At 39.7% G+C, this 14,480-nt stretch overlaps 1 protein-coding gene across 2 annotated transcripts; it reads left to right on the forward strand.

Moving 5' to 3' along the window:
• Nucleotides 1-3,948: 3,948 nt before the first annotated feature.
• On the forward strand, nucleotides 3,949-14,045 carry macir (macrophage immunometabolism regulator). 2 transcript variants are annotated; one of them, XM_076757973.1, is made up of 2 exons: nucleotides 3,949-4,054; nucleotides 11,635-12,862. In XM_076757973.1, the coding sequence occupies exon 2, from the start codon at nucleotides 11,638-11,640 to the stop codon at nucleotides 12,289-12,291; it is 654 nt and encodes a 217-aa protein (XP_076614088.1). In that variant the 5' UTR covers nucleotides 3,949-4,054; nucleotides 11,635-11,637; the 3' UTR covers nucleotides 12,292-12,862. The 2 variants fall into 2 exon arrangements, with proteins under 2 accessions (XP_076614088.1, XP_076614089.1); XM_076757974.1 differs by having other exon boundaries at nucleotides 4,014-4,140; nucleotides 11,635-14,045.
• The last annotated feature ends 435 nt before the right edge of the window (nucleotides 14,046-14,480 follow it).

Here is a 14,480-nt window from a genome sequence, read left to right on the forward strand (position 1 = left end):
AAAACCCTGTTGTCAGTGTGACATCCTCTAACTCTTCTAACCTCTAACTTCTGATTGCTGAATAAAAACTACTGTACTGCTTTAAATCTTCTGGGAAAAATCAATCAATCAGTATTTTGATTGACAATAACAATGGAGTAAAATAGAAAGAGAAAAACACACCGACTTGTATCTCAGGGAAATTAAACAACTATTATATCAACACATGGCTCAACACAGGAGAGCCAAAGATAAGGGACACTCATGACAACAACTTACATATTTTGAATAGGGAAGACATTCCAATGAAGGTCCACTGATGTGTATTTGGTTTATTTTTCTCACTAATGTGCTGTAGATATTGGCATAGCACATACATACATATGTACATGCATGTTTGTGGATCAGATATGCATGATTGTCATTTAATGCAAAATGAAGATGCATTGGTGAAGATGCCTGTTTGCAGAGAATGTCTTTATAAACTTCAGGATATGACTTGAAACACTGTCACACGCCTGTTTTAAAAATGCTGTAGGTACAGGGTCAACACTGGAGGTAGACGAGTTCAACTCAGTGACAGTCTTGCAGAGCTCAGCTAATGTAGTATAGGAGAATTTTCCCACGGTTACATCTTTTTTACAGGGTTTGCTGAGCTCATCTTTGTTCACATCAGCAGCAATGCTGGCTCTGATTGAGGTTTTATTTCTTATGTTTTGCAAATTACAGGACCCAAAATGCCACACTTTGTGGCCAGTGCTGAGTCGCTGGTCAGTAGTAAAGAATAAGATCCCAGAGTTCCCAGCATTTTCTGTAATAATCTTGGGAAAGAAATCCTTTCTTGCCAGCTGTACTGCTTTGTTATAGACGGTCATGGCTTCTTTGTATGTATTGCAGTGAACGGTGAGCCCTGTTTTCCTCTGTTTTCTTTCAGCTGCTCAACAAATTCTCTTGCTGTCATTAACGCTGCTATTGTTGGGGGGATTCTGTCAGTTGACTTCTTTTTAACCCTTATTGGAACAACAGTATTTAAAGCAGATGACAAGATAACACTTTATTAATCCCTCATAGAGATATGTGGGTGTTACAGGCAGCAGCGATAGTATCAGAAATATAAAAAAGACATAGAAGGGAATAAAATACAAGACAGAAAATAAAAAAATTAACTCTATATATACACACACACACACATATATACATACATATATATACACACACACACATATATATATGCACACTGGGAATCAAGAATTGCACATGGTTTAAGTACAGTGTTTCCACTATTGCACATTAGATTAAAAAAATGTAACAGTATATGAAAGAAAATATGAATATGCATAGACTTGATAGTGAAAATGTAATATTGCACAAGATATTGTATGGATGTAATGGCATGATGATGAAACATAGGATCACACAGTAGTGCAAAACAGTGCAGCGCAGTAAGCACGGAAAGATGGTGCTACATTAGACATTACTAGTGTTGAACAGTCTGACTGCAGTTGGAAAGGACCTGCGCTTGCATTCCTTCTTAGAGAGTGGATGCAGCAGTCTGCTGCTGACGGTGCTGCTTAGGGGTGCTTAGTTTCTCTCACCTGTGCAATAACACTATTTATTATCCATACTGCCAAGAGTATTTTTATAAACTGTATATATTGTGCGTATATATAGACTCGTGAAATTCAGTGTCTTTTCTATGCAACAGTATTTCTCAAGTGCAATACAACATATGTCATTAGTAGTTTTTCTAATAAGAGGCAATAGTGTTCTTATGACAGTAGGATTTTTATGGCATTCAGTAGTTCTATAATCTGTAATTATTATGTAACCTACATAATATACATAATTTTTTTTAACAAAATATTTATTGTTTTTGACATAGAAAATGTACATTAACGAGTACAACAACATTTAAGAATTACAAAAGATTGCAGACATTGAAAAAGACATTGAAAAATAATAATAAAATAACTAAAAATAAAATGAAACCTACATGAAATCAAATCAAATCATTATTGGTCATATATATTGATAAGAGGCATGTTAGTTTCTATAGATGTTGTCAATCACATTTCATTCATATAGTTTAAAATAATTATTATTCATTAATTCCAGTCTGATCACTTTCCAGGAATTGCATAAAGGTGTCCCACATTTCCCTAAACTTAAGTTTCCCTTTGGCCACATAGGTTCATTTTTCCATAGCCAAGCATGACGCCATTTCTCGTAACCACATTGCAGGTGTAGGGCCGTCCATACTTTTCCACTTCAGCGCACTCACTCTCCGAGCCTGAAGCAGGGACAAATCAATCCTGGGTGCTGTTTTACGGTTCGGTACAAAGTGATCAGGATAGATACCTACTAAGCAAAGCTTTGCCTCAAGAGGGACCTCCATATCAGTCATCCCTGAAATCATATTGATTACATCTTTCCAAAATGACTGTATTAGTTGGCATTCCCACATGCAGTGTAGTAGAGTACCAACATTATCACTGCATTTAGTACAGTTATCGGAAATGTTAGGATTGTACTGATGGAGTTTTACGGGTGTCACACAGGTTCTGAATAGCCACTTGTATTATATCAGTTTTAGTGCTGTGCTGATAGTCTGCTTTTGTGTTTTTAAGCAGGCATTTTCCCACTCATTCTCAGTAATATCTACTTTCAGATCATCTCTCCAAACATTAAGACTTGAGTGGGAATTGTCCTTTGATTTGCACCGCAACATACTATACAGTACTGACAACTGGCCTTGAGCATCCTTTACAGTACTGTTATTTACAGTAATCCTCTCTACAGCTGACATGGGGGGGCTCATCCAAGGAGTGGGTCTGTGATTTTATGAAACTCCTTGACTGCAAATATTAAAAAAAAATGGTTTCTAGGGATAGCGTATTTACAGACCAGTTGGTCAATGGACATTAGTTTCCCTTCTATATATACATAAGATACATAATTGTTTTTCTATTCTGCACCCTGAGCACTTTTTTTATCTTGACCCTTTTTTGTGTCACTGTTTTTGCTTTTTGTAATACTTGCTGGCTGTAAGGATTTCATTTCTCCGGTGTGAAATCAATAAAGGCTTATCTTATCTTATCTTATCTTATCTTATCTTATCTTAGTGATAAATGTGGTTGCCATACAGATTATACAAATGTGGAGTTCATGGGTAAGGTCAAACTGTGAGCAAAACAAAGGGCAAGCAAAGTCAGGAAGAAGGGAGACATACTGTGTAACTCAGTGTAGATGATTCCAATTATTTGATTTATTTATTTTTGTACAGGCTGTCCTGCCTGACAACAAAAAAGCTGTTTACACAAGGGAATAGACTATGGTGCCATGATAAAACCCATTAAACCTGTATCCTTTAACGTTAAGGGCCAACACAGCCCATAGCATAGAGGAGCAGGATACTGTAGCCATGGTAACATGTACCATCTCGTCCCTCGAGGCCTTCTGTGGAGACTGATGCAGCAGACCGAACAACTCACTGAAACTAACTATTCCATTATGATCTCATTCACTGGAAATGGGCGTCATCTAGTGGTTTAAGTGTTACTACAAAAAAACAAAACACGGTTTATTGATAGAGAATACTGTCAGAGCCATCGACACGTCCGCCGAGCATGGAGGTGAGTCCATATTTATTAATTACAGCTCTAACATTTGCAAAAAACACTCAGAGTACTTTCTTTTATCATCCACCAACTGAGCATCATTTTTTTCTTTTTACTTCCGGAAACTGAGCAGGAGGGGTGTGTGACGTAACCATGGATATACTGTAACTTGATTAAAAAAAACTCACCTGTGTTATATTAACAGTGAATAATATGCAGAGCAGACAGTTATTTCTTTTGGAGTTTTTTTTTTTATTAGGAGACTTGTGAAAATTGTTGCCTTGTGATCATTATCACCGGCGAAAAATACTGGACGGAATGTCAAAATAGGCTTTTTTTGTGAAAAGTCGGCCGGAAGTATTGATTTTGCTGCTGTTGACGGAACACAGGCGTGACAGCGGAGGCTGGACAGCACGCAGACGGAGAGGTTGAACATCGGATTCTCCGCAGTCTAACAAGTTTGTATTTCATTGTGTTTTCACTCCGTCGGTTGGCTCACAGGTTATGAGACCAGGAGGTGTTTGATGAGGATTTAACAGCGACGGTGAATAAGCTTCTTCCATCCATAGACACGGCAGCCCGATCCGGCCATGTCTTGATCTTGACATTCAAGTCTGACAAGAATCGATGTTTAAAAATGATCAGTGCGTCGAATTGATCCGTGGGTGGTACAGTAAGGACCATGTTCATGTTAAGACGTGTTTGTCTCTTGTGGCAGTGCTGGCCTCACATCCAGCAGCGGGCAGGATGAACCTGGCCTGTCGAACAGCCATCTTTTACTATGTGATGATATCTTCCGTACCGCTTTTAAAAATGCTGCAATAGATAGCAGCAGCACATCAGGGCTGTGTTTCCTCTGTACTGGGCGTCTGTCTGTGAAGTGTGTGTGAAGCCTGAGATGTGAAGCCTGCTCTTGTCTCGCTGATGCTCTGGGAGGTTTTCTGTCACTGTCGCCTCTTTTCCTCTGACTCAGTCTGGCTCGGTCGAGCCGCGCCATGGCGCTCATACGCATCGTGCTGCGGCTCCTGGGTGCCTTCATCCGCCTGTGCGCTGCTCCATCCATGTTCTCTCCTCTCACTGTCATTATGACAGCAGTTAATTCAAAGGAAACGGCAAAATATGTCGCTTGGTTTTATAACATGATATAAAAAGGAAGTCAACCCACGCCCTCCCTGTTTAGTTTATATTTACCAAACCGAATCATTTGTTTATTGTTTCATTTCATTTTTAATGCTCAAAGCATTGGAAATTTCATCTCTGTCATAAATAGTGATCCTGTTAGTGATAATTTGCTGAATATGCTCTCAGTGATTGTCTTTGGGAAAGAAACATGTCGAGGGATGGTTTTCCAGAATAACCTGTTCATTGTCTCTGAAAAGACAAGATGGTGATGCCTTTTTCTATAGTTTGTACATATAAACCATGTACAAAGCAACAGAATGCGTATTTATTATTGATTGCAATGAAAAATGCATGCATTATTATTTAATATTTATGTCTTTGTCAGGACAGTGCTATTAAGGTGAAATGTGTAATGTGATAATGCCAGAATTTCAGTTTAAAACATTTCAAACATGATCATTGTTAACAGAATATGAAGAAGTACCAGTTCTGATGTTATGCCAAAGAAGTCTGCGTTGTGTTGCATATATCTTCCGAAGTTAGCACGCTAACCAGCTAGCTCTGGCCTGGCCTGTCTGCCAACACCACCTTGTACCTTCAGTCCGATAATATAGCCCACTGAAGTTTTAGCTGAGAGACGTGTGCCAGCAGCAAGTTCACTACTTTTCGCAAGCTCTCGTTTTAATATTTTATTAATGATATTTATATTCAGAGACCTTTATTTTGAAATTACAGGTTCGTTTCTGCTTCCTTCTTTTAAGCTCATCCTCTGAGCTGTTTCTGCCAGTGCTCCCAGTACAGATGTCACAGACAATATCAGTTCTAATATTACTGTAATGTAATGTTGGTTTCAGTAATTAGCCTGTTCAGAAATTAGCCTCATTAAGTGTTAAGCTAACTGGCTAGCCTAGCCAACTTGCCTCGTATAACTGCTGTAGGGAAAATAACATCTGTTTTGGGAAATAGGGTATCAAATTAAAATTATTACAAGCAACCCTCTAATTATTTGTTCAGCAATATAATTTTGTACTCTGCATAATAAAACTGTACTCTTGTTGATCAGGCAAGAGTATTTACCTCAATGCGTAAATGAACTTTGAAAAAGAGCTAACCCGAGGATCCGGTTTCTAGGGCACACTTTACCTCCTGTGGGTGTCGTCCCAGGGAAATGATACCAGCATCCCATTTGATTTTACTCTTAAGACAATTTCATTAAATAACTTTACCTCGTTACTAAACTACCACAATGAGTAAAGGTCTGGGATTTTGATGCCCGGAGGAGTACAGTGACACCACAGGTGCCATATTTATCTGTACCGGTTATCCATATATGGTTTATCGTACATTTAACTGGAAACATTTGGTTCTAACTGTTAGACAACTGAAATCTAGTCAACAATCCAAAGTTTTGCTTTTAAACACAAGAGTTCCTTTGTTCAGAGGAGAGGAGGGAGGAGTCCCAGAGTGGCTCTGAGGTTGTGTGTTTCAGACACATTTAATGTTTCAGTCCCATTTTTAGCTCTGTTACAGCAGTAATGTCGGATTAATCTTCCTTTTAATCCCATTTTGAGAAATCTTCCATTGTTCCTCTGAAATCTTCCAAGCTTGACACAAAGTCTTGGCTGTTAGGAGCTGGACACAGAAGGGGTCCAATTGTCCTCATGTCAGGGAGTGATGTAACTTCAACGAGGGCCACCAGTCTTCAGTTTCTAATTGGTTTTGTCTTCTGTCTCCTTCAGGACAACTTTAATCTTTAAACTGTAAATACCAGTCTTTGTTTTGGTGTCTGGTTCGAGCTGTCTTCATAGAGTCTTCATGGCCTAACCTTTCAGGCATAGCACATTAAACAGTGTCTGGGTTCTGCTGAAGGATGTATATCTGCACACTGTTCATACATGCATGCATTTGTTTCTTTGCGCTTCATTCAGCGACACCATGCTGAATGCTTGTACCACTTGTGCCTTTTCGTTTTTGCATGTAAAGAGCTGCTTCACAGCCAGTTAAGCTAACTACTGTAGCCAATGACATCAAGTAGCTGCAGCCAAAGATAGCTACGGCAAAGAGTACAGTGAGCAGCAGTTAGCGGTTATTCTGGTGATATGCTGCCTCCTATTGGCTTGGAGTGAAAATCATACATATGGCAATCTCCTGTTTTTAGTTGTATTGATTCTAAGTCAGTAGTTCCAACCAGTCAGTCCAAAGTCAGATTTTGGTTCTCAATTGTATATAAAGGGAAATTAGTTTTTATGATTGTGTCTGCATCACTGTGTATTGTTTTCTCATCATCTCTTTTGCTGTCAGCAGTAAATTGCAATAATGCCCATTATCCCACTCCCATTTGTTAAAGATCCCACAAGAAATGCTGCTTTTCTTGTAGTATAATGAGTTCTGTAACGTGTTCAGTACAGACCTACTCACTGAGTTACATAACCAAACACAGTTGTGATAATTGTCATGGTCCATCAGTTATAATGTAAGGTGCAATAGGGGGTAAATAAGTAAAACAAAACATAAAGTTAATGGAAGTTACAAGAAGTTAATGTAATGGATAAACACTCTTGCCCTTCAGTCATCAGGCTTACAGAATATAATTAAATATAATATGCATAATTTACTGACAGCATAAGTGCACTACAGCGATTCGTGTCATAGTGGTTCAAGTTGCTGTATTGTAGATAACATTAAAAAAAATCAGTATTTGTTAAATCTGCTGAAACAGTCATTACATTCTGACAGGCGTTCATGAGTAAGGGTTCTTTGAAAAAAAGTGAAATTCTGTAACCAACTGTAAAAAATCCACCACCCCTGAATGTAAATAACCAATCATAGCCAGGGGGATTATCTAACTCCGTACCAGTCGCCTTCCTCCTGTCTCCTCCCTTCAGCCAAGCTCAGGCAAAAAGGCGTACTTTTCATTGTGCGGCGAGGCAAAACAGTCAACAGAAATTAAAACTGCTGCCTGGAACTGTTCTTCCAAATTGGAGAGAGTGGTGGATCTAAATGGACACTTCTATTGGACAGGTAATTTACCTGTCCTTGAGTTGTTGCTTGAGTAATCCTCTGTTTTACTACATATTTTGAAAATTCTCATTTTAACCATGTAAGGAGTGCGTGAGCCCTGTATCATAACCTAGCTTATATCTTATGATGTGGTTTTGTCACAGTTGAGCTAATAGTGGAGCCCAGTTTATCCCCAATGATAAGACGAAGTGATTAGTTAGTAATGCTGTCGTGGGAATTGGCTGAAAGGTTTTCATTTCCAGGATCTTTGTCATGCATCCCATTGGTCCTGTAGACAGGCTTTGGCCTGATCATTTCAATATGAGCCTCTGCTCTCACTGGTAAATGTCCTCATTTTCATCCCAGTTAGCCTGGTTATGACCACAGTTGCTGTTATGGAACACTGCAGCACTGCTGCTAAGGTTATAAGTAATGGTGTGACCCTCAATGTCATGGCTGCTCTTGTCGGCTAATAAAGTGGGTGTTTTATTAAAAGACCGCCAGCCTTAACAGTGGTGCTGTCTGGACTGTAGTTCCCACAATGATTTACTTTGTTTAATTGATGCGCCCTATTTTTGACTTATTGCTGGTTGCAAGACCTTGAAAAACTGTACTGTTAGTGGATGTATTGACCTTTGTGTGAACTGATAATAGCACCCATTTGCTAGCAGATAAAGTGAGTTTTCTTTGTGGAGTGGGGGTTAGACAGAGATTTTATATTGCACATTTTCTTGCAGATACCAGGCAGATTTTTCAGCCAACAAAATGCAGAATTGCCAAACTACCACCTCCCGCCTCCTTCAGTATCTTTGGCACGTCACTCTCAGATGGAAAACTTTGGACATTACCTTAATTTTGTTATTTTGTCCAATTTTTCCAAAAGAGGATACTTGGTGTCTTGTACTCACATAAGCGTAGTTGAGAGGCCAAGTTAGATGGATAATACATACGTACGTCAATTATTAAGTATTCCTTATCAATTTTCATAATACTGGAAGAGACAAAAGACTACAGATACATTCCAGTATAGTACCTGATGCTATCAGGCTGGCATCATGTAATACTGCTCCAACATTAACAATGTCTGCTGCAAATGTAGATGTTGAATTCATTACATGTTGTGAAAAAAATTGGAATAAAAATGTTGAGGAGATCTGAAAATTCTGAAATAAAACTGTGATGTTTGGTGCAGGGAGAATTTTCTATGTCTTGAAATGAAAAAAAAAAAAAAAACAGATTTAAAAAGCTGACAAATACCACCGTAAATGAATGTTCTTATTTACTTAATTGGGATCTTGAATTTACTACATGAGGGATATCCTCAGCACCAAGATCATCAACACATTCAGCAATATCTCCTATGGCCCATGCCAGATGCCCCTGTCCATGGCTCCCACTCCCACTGGACTGGCTGGTTGTAGAAGCAACTACAGGAATGAATTCCTCTTCAGACTCAACCTTCACACCTATCCTATCCAAGGACTTCCATCAAGGGAGAGGTCAGCACTACCGGTCTATAGATAGTAGTGGCATTGGGGCATGCCTTCTCAGGTACAGTACAGGAAACAGGCAGGATTTCTTCCACAGCACAGGGACCCTCACCAGACTCAGGCTCAGGTTAAAGATGTGCTGGAGTACTCCACACGCATTATGTGCCCACACCACAGGGACCCTCAGTCTTGCTTGGGCAGAATCTACGTAGTTCAGAGAGCATAGGTGGGGGAGGCTGGACAGTAGGACAAGGGGGTTGAGGGAAGGCAGATGGTTGAACAGCTAGGGCAGAGGGGTGAACAGGCTTCCCTCTATCAAATATGTTGAAGATTCCACTTGCTGGTTCACGGCCCCCATGTTACCTGGCTACCTGTCTGCTTGTAGCCAATGATACTCCTCATGCCACTCCACACATCCTTCAGTGTTTATTCCACATTCTTCCAGTAGATTTCCCTGCCCTGGTTAATCCCCACCTTAAATTCTTTCATGTAACCATTTCACCTCCTCCCAGTCCCTATCTCTGAAGACCCTCTTCTTCTCATTAACAGGACCTCGATGTCTCAGGTGACCAAGGGTTTGTTGTTGGGAAAACAGTGCACAGTCTCTCTTGGAACAACATCATCCACACAGCAGTTGGCATACCCTGTTGGCAATGTTCTCTTTCTATGAATTATAGACCAAATCCCAGTCTGTTGTATCAAAGCAGCCCTGCAGAACCTCATTGGTCTCCTGTGAGCATGTCATCACAGTGCCAGGAGTCAGAGGCTGTGGCTGGACTACAGGCTTATACAGGGGCAGAAGGTGGATCAATTTAAATCTCCCTCCTAAGCAAGGGAAGGCTCTGGAGCTGGATGCCATCTTGACATTGGCAGGCCCAATGTGTTATTTCCTCCTTTTCTTTGCCTAGCATTTTCCTCCTGCCCTGTATCTCCTGTCTCTCTATCGCCTGCACTTTCTCCTTTACTCCTCGTGGATTTCAGGTGTCTCCCTTGCCACCAGACTCGATTGAAGCAGCAACAACGGATCTCTGTTGTAAACAATGGCTCCACTACCGTACCGTATTACACAACCGTAATGTTGTGTGAGGACAGAGACTTGGTTTAAGAAATGTGTCCCCACGATGAACACAATGAAAACTCTCCACCTCATTCATTGTGGGACTGATTAACTAAACTATGCTAAAAGCAAACAACCAAAAAAAAAAAAAAAAAAAAGAATAATTAATGCTAAATTAAACAAAATAGATTCCTTGAAGTTTTTACTGAACTTAGTGAAATACACTACATGGTTTTGGCGCTATCGTGTCCTGATAGTTCTGATGCTCCATCACAACGTAGGAATTTCTTGGCAAATCAGTGATTGTTTGGAACAGAGGAATTATGCTATAAAAGGTTTTTTGATGGACACATTAACAGTCTATTTTGGTTGGTTGTTTTTGTAATAAATTGTAACCAGGTATTCTAGCCATATGGAAAAAATGCTGCAGAAGTCATCCTTGTCTAATTATCTTATTCACAAGATGTTCTCAGCAGCTCTGATAACAAGGTTGCAGTAAACAATTATTTTCATTATTGGTTAACCTGCAGATTACCTCTTGATTAACTGATTAATCATTCGGTCTAGAAATGTAAGAAAATAATGAAAAATGTCCATCATTGTTATCCAAAGATACTGAGTTTACAATGATAGAAAATAGAGGAAAAATCATATTGTTGCCGCCAGCTATTCCAGTAAATCCAGAAATGGGCATGAATTTGGCTTTACCTGTTGATGCACATGCTATTTGCACCCACGTGTCTGTAGCCAACAATGTTACTGGCACCCAAATGATGATCATTTCCCGACCTAACCAAGTTGCCTTGGTGCCTAAACCGTACCAGACTGTGACAGAAAACTGAAAATAATAAGTCATTTATGTCCAAAAAAACCCCTCAGCATTGATATTTGGTTTCTCATGAGACTCAAACACCTGTCTTCAGATAAAATTCCTGTTTCTGACCCATTCATCCACTCCAACCTCCTGCCTTAATAGCTGAACAGCTGTCTTGTGACTATTATCACGTGGGTGTAAATTCTCCGATCTGGGTGTGTACTTTATTGGGTGATTGTTTCATGTACACTTAATAAGCTGTTGAACAAGATGGGAACTGAAGAGCATATTTTGACATTCTGAGAGATTACAAATTCATCAGTGCTGCAAACTACATTTTTCTAAAGTCCCAGTAGTGGAGAGTTGTGCAAATCTACCCCTTGCAATTAAGGTAATGCTCATTATCCTTTGTGAATTACTGTTTGATCAAAAAGGTGAAAAGATATTTAGGACTGATGTTTAATGAATATGGCCCTGTAGTTTTTTTGTTCTGTGCACCTGCTGAATTACTGGAGTTACTCAAGTGATGTTTTGTCTTTATCTTTCATCTGTCAGGATATGTCTGTAAGGATGGAAATGGATATCAGTGGAGTGTCCAGGGCCCACGTCTCCATTCTTCCTGCACCTGACATCAAAGCTACATTAAAGCCAGAAGCGGAGAGACCTCGCTGTGCTAGCACCCCATGTTCACCCATCAGAGGTACTGTTGCGGGATACCAGATCCTCCACATGGACTCAAACTATCTGGTAGGCTTCACCACTGGTGAGGAGCTGCTCAAGCTGGCCCACCAGTGGTCAGAAGGCACTCCAGAGAAGGGCTCTGTGTCAGAGGCCGTGGCCAGCTCCATCCAGAGCACTGTCCCGAAATCTGTGGACTTGGGCATCCACCGATCTTCACGAATCTTTAAAGGCAAAAATCGCTACTACCAGCCCTACGACATTCCTGCTGCCAATGGGCGAAGGCGGAGGCGTATGCCCAGCTCGAGTGATACTTTCCTCAGAGCCCTGGCCCATGGGGAGCCTGGGAGGAGTCTGCATGCTCCACTACCCCTGTGTCTGCTTAAAGGGAAGAGGGCCCAGTCCAAGTCTCTGGACTACCTAAATCTGGACAAAATAAGTATCAAAGAGTCATCAGACACTGAGGTGTTACAGTACCAACTGCAGCATCTCACCCTGCGAGGGGAGCGCATGTTTACCAGAAACAAGACATGAAAGCACAGTGAAAGGCCTTTTTTTAGGTGTCTTTCACCCTCTTGGGGATTTAGGTGCTATTTCAAGCTTGCTTTCTTTCTACTCAGATTAGAAGCAGTTCTTTAAGAAGACAGTCTGATAATCTTGTTATATTATTAACTGGGGGTTTTACCTTGTACTGTACACATAATGTTGTGAATAAAATCCTTAAATTACTCCTCACATTGTAATGAGGTTGTTGAGGTTAAGAAATGTGAATTATAGAAATTTAGCAATAACTGGTGAACCTATTTATTGACAGTGTTGTGTGTTTGTACTGGTATGGAGACGCACTGATGTATCAGCTTACGGCTGATAAAAGCACACATACTGTATCGGCTTTAAAATGCACCACTGCTATCAGTCCAATAATAGTTTTTAGTGCTTATCTGTGAGGAGTTGTTTTAGTGGAAGTTTTGTCATATTATGGCACTACATACAACTGTCAAATTAACAAGATAATACTTTTATTATCCCTGCTAATTTGTTGATTTATTGCTGTTGTGTTATATAACTGGGTTTTTAAATCAAACCATTTACCATAAGATGGGCATGTGTTAAAAAAAAAAAAATAAATTAATTAAAAGCTTAGTGATACTCCATTCAAAATCTGCTTAGGAAAGATCCAGTGTGTAAGATTTAGTGGCATCTAGTGGTGAGGTTACCAATTGCAACCAACTGCTCACCCTCCCTTGTCCCTGTAGGACAAGGGTCATCAACTACATTTGTCCAATTACAATTACAATTAGTCATTTGGCAGATGTTTTTATCCAATGCGATGTACATATGAATTCATACCGATGGCACAGCATCGGGCAGTTTTTTGGGGGGTTCAGTATCTTGCCCAAGGATACTTAAGCATGTGGACTGTGGCCAGGGATCGAACCATCGACCTCCTGATCAGAGGGATCAGAGATCAATAGACACTGTGGGGGCTGGACTTTCAAATGAGAAATGATTTAGGTATAATTAGCCTATTATTAATGTTTTCACTTTCTTACAAATTAATGTTGTTTTTATCATTAGCCTACATCAGTTTGAACAGACTCCTAAAAACATGGAGAGTTCATAATTATGAGTAGATATTTACGTGGAAGATGCTCTCAGGCCTCAGTTCTCAATACAAAACCCACAGTTCAGCTACCAATGAATGAGTCCTTATCCTAACAACAACAACAACAAAAAAAATCCTTTTGGATCACAGGAAGCAAACAAAAATACTCAGTTTGAGACTCAATACAACAGTTGGCCAACAAAAACAAACCCAAGTGAATAAATCCTATTGTGTCTAACAGACAAGCACAGTGACTCTCTGACAGCTCTGGAGTCGGTCAGTGTGCTGCAGTCAGCTCCATGGAATGTTCAGCCTGGGAGCTAAGCTGTTTGATGGTGAGTCCACAGAGTGGAGAGGATGGAGTTGGAGAATAAGCTGTTTTTGTAAGAACACACATGTTCTGAATTTATCAATATTCTGTGGGATGGATGTGGCCTGCAGGCTGCCACTTAATGATCGCAGGTATAGGAGAACAAAAACACAACTGTTACCTTCAAGTGATTGTACACTAATGAAACGATTATCATGATTGCTCTACTCCATTTCTACCAATAGATCCCACTAATTCCTCCACACTGGACCTATAAAGGATAGGTACTGATACAGTATGTGTATTCAAGCTCATCTTAGGCCCAAAACACTGCCTGAAGGTCCTCGGGGTTCGAAATTAGTTGACAGATTCAAACAAAAAAACTTAAGACACATTATTATTTTTTTTTTTAAACCATTGCTTACTCGTTAATTTCTTCTTCTTCTTCTTCTTCTTCTTCTTCTTCTTCTTCTTCTTCTTTTATTTTGAGCTGATGGTTGTTTTATCTAGCCTTATCCTGCTTTTTTAAAATCAGTTTTCTTTTCCTTGGCTTTTATCATACATGTGATTATCTGCTGTTGTGTAGTTTCATTTGACTTGTATATACTTTGTGTTGCATTTTATGCATGGATTGTGCTTTATAAACAGATTATTATTATTATTATTATTATTATTATTATTATTATTATTATGAAAACAATACTCACATGCCATATGTACATTGTCACTGTCACCATTCTTTCTGTCCACACTGGTGCTAAAGTGATCCCTCCTTTGCACCAGGCATTCAATAAACATCCCCAGTAG

Source organism: Chaetodon auriga, chromosome 19 (assembly GCF_051107435.1).
Source record: "Chaetodon auriga isolate fChaAug3 chromosome 19, fChaAug3.hap1, whole genome shotgun sequence".
NCBI lineage: Eukaryota > Metazoa > Chordata > Actinopteri > Chaetodontiformes > Chaetodontidae > Chaetodon > Chaetodon auriga.

Coding starts and splice junctions, on each gene's coding strand:
- macir (XM_076757973.1), top strand. CDS start 11,638: ATGTCTGTAAGGATGGAAATGGATATCAGTGGAGTGTCCAGGGCCCAC.